This window comes from Thamnophis elegans, chromosome 6, assembly GCF_009769535.1.
Source record: "Thamnophis elegans isolate rThaEle1 chromosome 6, rThaEle1.pri, whole genome shotgun sequence".
NCBI lineage: Eukaryota > Metazoa > Chordata > Lepidosauria > Squamata > Colubridae > Thamnophis > Thamnophis elegans.
Window position 1 is genome coordinate 57,053,412 of NC_045546.1, and position 6,163 is coordinate 57,059,574.

At 44.0% G+C, this 6,163-nt stretch overlaps 1 protein-coding gene across 1 annotated transcript in view; it reads right to left on the reverse strand.

Moving 5' to 3' along the window:
* HSF2BP (heat shock transcription factor 2 binding protein) overlaps positions 1-5,654 on the reverse strand; it is a 48,714-nt gene extending 43,060 nt beyond the window's left edge. Inside the window, exons 1-2 of the mRNA XM_032220329.1 lie at positions 5,528-5,654; positions 3,364-3,467 (exon numbers count right to left, since the gene is read on the reverse strand). Coding sequence (XP_032076220.1) covers positions 3,364-3,467; positions 5,528-5,609 — 186 coding nt within the window. The 5' untranslated portion in view covers positions 5,610-5,654. The remainder of the gene's footprint in view (positions 1-3,363; positions 3,468-5,527) is intronic.
* Positions 5,655-6,163: the final 509 nt, after the last annotated feature.

Below are 6,163 nucleotides of genomic sequence, written 5' to 3' on the forward strand. Positions count from 1 at the left end.
CTAATGGGCGCAGGCTTGGAATGCTGGGAAGGGTTAGGATTCTGGGGGAGACATTAAGCCACTCCATTGGGGGGTTTACCATCTCTACTGTTTGTGGGAGAGACCGATATGGTGGAGGCCGAGGAACAAATTATGTTCGGGACACGGGTTCACCATTTAAGAGCAATCACGCGTTCCGACCCTCATCGCCCTTCTTGCACCCCGGGTGCTTGGGATTACAGAACCCTGGTCTCCAGCTGGTGTCGCGTAACGCCAGGTCCGTGGTACATAAGGCTCCCCTCATTTATGACCTCATACAAGAGGGTACAGCGGACCTGGCGTGCATTACGGAGACCTGGTTGGGCCATGAGGGGGGTGTTCCCTTTAGTCAATTATGCCCACCAGGCTTTCGGCCATTTCACCAGGGCAGGGGCAGGGGCAGGGGAGTGGCGGTGGTTATTAGGAAAAGTCTCAGACCTCAGGTCACTGTGCCTCAGATAGGCGGGTGTGAGTCCCTTTTTGTGAAATGGGGCCTTGGGAGTCCAGGTGGGCCTTTTTGTTACATACCTATCTCCCTGCTACGTTTCATCGGCCCTGCCGGAGCTGCTGAATGTGTTAGCCGGATTGGTGGTTGATTTCCCCAGGCTGATGATCCTGGGAGATTTCAATCTGCCTTCCATTGGTGAGACATTGGAGTCAGTTGGGAGTTCATGGGTTCCATGACGGCTATGGACCTAACTCAGTTAATTCAAGACCCCACCCATAACAGGGGACACACGCTCGACCTTATTTTTGTCTCTGGGCAGTGGATGAATGATCTAGATTTAGGGGATATTTCTATCCAACCCTTGTCATGGTCTGATCATTTCCTCATCAGGCTTGACTTCCATACTGCTACCCCTCACTGCAGGGAGGTGGAGCTGACTGGATGGTTCCACCCCAGGTGCCTGATGTACCCTGAAAGGTTCCCGATTGAACTTGGGACTTTTCCTGAATCGCTTGCTCACAGCTTGACCAAAGCCCTAGTGGGAGCCTGGGATAGGGTGGCCACTGGGGCCTTGGATCGTATTGTGCCTTTGCAGCCTCTGATCCGGTGTTGATCCCAGGTAGCTCCCTGGTTCACCGAGGAGCTCTGGGAGATGAAACGCAGGAAAAGACGTCTAGAGAGTGGTTGGAGGGCCAGCCGGTCCGAATCTGATCGAACACTAGTAAGAATTCATATTAAATCCTACTTAGTGGCGATGAAAGCGGCGAAACGGCAACATTTTTACGCTCTTATCGCGTCCGCAGATAACTGCCCAGCCACCCTGTTTAGGGTGATCCGTTCCTTACTTAACCAAGGAAAGACCCCTTGCAGGGTAGAGCTGAAGAATTCGTTCAGTATCTGCAGGATAAAATTGCTCAGATCCGGATAGGCTCGGACTCTGACTGGGTAGATCTGGGCGAGTCAACAGGGATGAATCTTGTGGAGACTATCTGGGATCAGTTTGACCCTGTGACCCCCGAGGGCATGAACAGGATTATGAGGAGACTCAGTGCTGCCACTTGTGTGCTGGACCCGTGACCCTCTCGGTTAGTTTTGGCTTCCTAGGAGGTGATACGAGGCTGGCTCCAGGCGATTACCAATGCTTCATTGAGAGAGGTTCTTTCCCACTGCCTTGAAGAAGGTGGTGGTGAGGCCCCTCCTTAAGAACCCTTCCCTGGACCCAGCTTCTTTAGCCAACTATCGTCCGGTCTCCAACCTTTGCTTTGTAGCAAAGGTTGTCAAGAGTGTGGTAGCACGTCAGTTTCCCCAGTACCTGGATGAAGCTGCCTACCTGGATCCATTTCAGTCGGGTTTCAGGCCCAGGTACAGCACGAAGATGGCATTGGTCGTGTTGGTCGATGATCTGTGGTGGGCCCGGGACAGGGGCTGCTCCTCTGTCCTGGTCCTATGAGACCGATCGGCGGCTTTCGATACCATCGACCATGGTATCCTACTGCGACGACTCGGGGGGTTGGGAGTGGGGGGCACCGTTTTACAGTGGTTCTCCTCCTACATGTCGGATCGGTCACAGTTCGTGTTGACTGGAGGACAGGGATCGACCTCAAGGTGCGTCACTTGTGGGGTGCCTCAGGGGTCGGTTCTCTCACCCCTCCTGTTCAACATATATATGAAACCGCCGGGCGAAATCATCCGTGACTTTGGGGTATGGTATCATCAATATGCTGATGATACCCAACTTTTTATCTCTTCCCCAAGCCACCCAAACGATGCCCTCGACGTGATGTCCCGATGTCTGGAGGCTGTGCGGATCTGGATGGGGAGGAACAGGCTCAAGCTCAATCCCTCCAAGACTGAGTGGGTGTGGTTTCCATCATCCCAATTTGTGCATCTTGTTCCATCATTGATGATAGGGGGAGAAATTTTAGCCCCCTCAGAGAGGGCCCGCAATCTGGGAGTCCTCCTGGATAAGTGGCTTAGTTTAGAAAAACATCTGACAGCCGTGACCAGGGGGGGCCTTTTACCAGGTTCACCTTTTACATCAGTTGCGCCCCTTTCTGGATCAGGATGCTCTGTGCAGTCATTCATGCCCTCATCCTTTCTCGCCTGGACTACTGCAACGCTCTCTATATGGGGCTGCCCTTGAAGAGCACCCAGAGGCTTCAGCTGGTTCAGAATGCGGCCGCTCGGGTTATCATGGGGGTACCTAGATGCTCCCATGTTACACCCCTTTTAGGTGGCCTGCACTGGTTGCCGGTTGTTTTCCGGGTGTGATTCAAGGTACTAATTATGACCTTTAAAGCGCTCCTTGGCTTAGGCCCAGGGTACCTGCGAGACCACCTACTGTCACCAGTAGCCTCCCACCGCCCAGTGTGATCCCACAGAGATGGCCTCCTTAGGGTGCCATCGGCCAGACAGTGTCAGCTAGCGACCCCCAGGGGGAGAGCCTTCTCTGTGGGAGCGCCTTCCCTCTGGAATGAGCTGCCCCGGAGCTTTGTATAATCCCCAACCTCCGGTCCTTCTGACGCGCCCTAAAACGTTGGCTTTTCCAACAAGCCAGCGTGGCCTGAACAGAATAAAATAAATGATTAATTTAATTGTTAATTTTAATCTAATTTTTAAAATTGTATTATTAATATTAATTGGGTTTGTTTTTGGATACTTTATTTAATTTCCTTTTTAACTTTTGTAATATGTGTTTTTTTTAATGTACGCCGCCCTGAGTCCTTTGGGAGAAGGGTGGCATATAAATCCAATAAACAAACAAACAAACAAATCACAAACCTTTTCCTTTATGGATAAAAAGAAAAGCACATTAAGCTTCTGTAGGAGAGGTAAGATGTAATTTTAATAAATAATAACGATTTTTAATAAGTCCCAGCTAATTTAAGAGTTTTTACCTTTCTTTCTCTTACACAGTCTGCCTGGGCTGCTTCCAAGCGAACTTTATAATGTTCACAATCCATTCTCAATTGTTCCAGTTCATTAGCTTTCTTTTCTACAACTAAAAATGGAGGATAACAAGCAAAACAATGCAAAACAAATCAAGTCATTCAAATACTACCACTAAACTGCAACTATCAGCAAATCACATTATAAAGAAAGTAACAAATATGGTGAAAAGCTTAGAAAACCAAATCCTTCAAAGACAAGTGAAATACTGTGTTTATTTAACCTTTAGCGGCAAAAGATAATATATTAGTCATCTTCAAATATTTGAAGATTAGTCATATATAGGACAATGCAGTTTCATTTTCTTGTGTGTACTACTTAAATTAATAGGTTCAACTTATAAAAACAGATCTTTTTCTCTAATGGATCATTCTTAGAAAAGTTCAAATAGTGGCTATAAAGTCACCTATTCAGTATGCCCTAGCAGGACTCCTAAGTATATATATTTGGTAAACAAACAGAAGTTAGACCACTGATTCTGTGGTTTACAATCTTTCATTATCTTCAAATCATTTGGAGGAAGGGGAGGAGGAGAACAAAAAGTTTTTAAAAAAAAATATGCTCTCAAATATTAACAAGTAACATCAGGAAAATAATGTTGACAGGTCCTGCAAGAACAGGATAATCATAGACCAGCACATGTTCTAGACCAAGGGTTTCAAACTTGATTTCATTGAGGACCGCATCAGGTTTGTGTTTGACTTGGGGTGGATGGATGAGGTGGGTATGGCTGGGGGGGGGGGGGAGGCACCTCAACATCACTTGTGTCGGGAGCACCTGTGGTGGCTAAGTGCTAAGGCAGGACTTCCCTCAGACCCCCCCTCTCTCTCATTATAATCTCCTTCCTTTTCTTTTTCCTTCCCTCTTTATTCTCCTTCCTTCTTCTTTCCCCTTTCCTTATTTTTCCTTCTTTGCTCTCTTCCCATCTTTTCTTCTTTTTGTCTTTCCTCTTTGTCATTCTCCTTTCCTGTCCCTTCTTACATGCTCAAATCCAAAAGGGGAAACATTTCTCCTTTTTAGTTTTAGTTTTGGTAGTCCTCTGCCAGTGAAAATAGAGCTTGAGAGGAGGAATGCATAACCCCCTTCCCCCAGGCTCTGTTTTTGGCCAGGATGATCTCCTACAACCCTCTTCAAGTAAAAATGGAGCTACGTTTTTGCTGGCAGAGGCACTACGAGCCAGTCCTTTGCTAATTCCAGGGCAACCCCCAGGCCAGATCTGGCCCCCGGCTCTTGAGTTTGACAATCCTGTTCTAGACTCTTATCAGTCTCAATCCATAATGTCATGGATTCAGAGCCATTGTGGCACAGTGGTTAGAATGCAGCATTGCAGGCTGATTCTGCCCATTGCCGGGAGCAGCTCAAGGTTTACTCAAGGAAGTCTTTCTTCCTTCTAAGGTTGATAAATATAAATATATACCTCTTAGAGAGTGCTGTAAAGCACTCTTAATTATAAGTCTAAGTGTGATTGCTATTGCTATTATATTTGGCTCAAATAAGCAATTATGTCTCTCCTCTTTCACTCAGAAACTGCAAGAATATGAAAAACAGTAGTACTGAGCCTGAAGTAACTAGACCATGATCTAGTTATGATCCAGAGTAAGGAAGGAAAAGCAACTGTACAGTTCCTCTTTAATTTGAACTTTTAACTGCTTACCACTATGTATCATATATTGCTTCCACAAATTCCCAGTGGAAAGCATAATGCAGTACAAGTTGTAAAGTTAGAATTTTAGTTTCTGTCATAAAACGATAATTTGGTAGGGAACAAAGCAGGAGGAGGAATGTTTTAATACTCTTCATATCAACCTTTTTTTCCATTTTTCAACTCGATATGAAGTAGGAGATTATTAGGCAAGGAAAGTGTCGTTCCAATATTTCATATTACTTAACATTCTTCACTCTTGCATCTTAATTTCTTTTAAGAAAAGAAGGGCCTTTTGTAAGTTACAAACTTTTGTATTATATTTAAATATTTTACTATATCTTGTCTTGCATACAAAATATTTTTAAAAAAACAGAAAGCAGGATACAACCAAACAATATTAACAATTGTCTTGTTTTCACAGATTCCATACTATTCTATGAATTAATTGTGGTTAATATAGAACTTACTTGTTTCAAGGGCATCCAGTTTCTGAAGGCTTTCTAAGATATCACTATTCAATATCTTAGGTAGAATGTCATGCAACTGCATTACTTCAGTTGTCAACCTCTCCAAAGCACTCTTTTTGACTTTAACAAATTCAACTTCTACCTCAGTTTTCTGCAACAGAACAAACGATTTCCCCCTTTTTTCTACCTGCTATTCAACAAATGTCTTTAACAAGAAAAAACCTTTCTCTTTTTTATTGTTACATTTTGGGCTATATTAAACCATAGTTTTCATATATTGTTTGGATTTATATATTTTAGAAATATTAAATTATGTTATATAAAAGAACATGTAGAAGGTGAGTATTTAAGTGAAAAAGAACACTGAGAAATGAACATATCTTTGCATAAATTCTGTATAGACAAGTTAACCATAGCAGTGTTTATTTTAGCTGGGAAAAAGCATTCATCTTATAAGAAATTGACATATACCACACACAATGCTGAAAAAGCAGTTTTTCATACTAGGCTTGTTCCCCCTTCTACTTCAAGAAGATTGAGAATCACATTAAGTGCTCATCTTCCATGTGAGGAATGTAGAGAATTATGAAACAATTGAGATATACAAGAATGTGTTTGTTCATTTCTGTTATATTT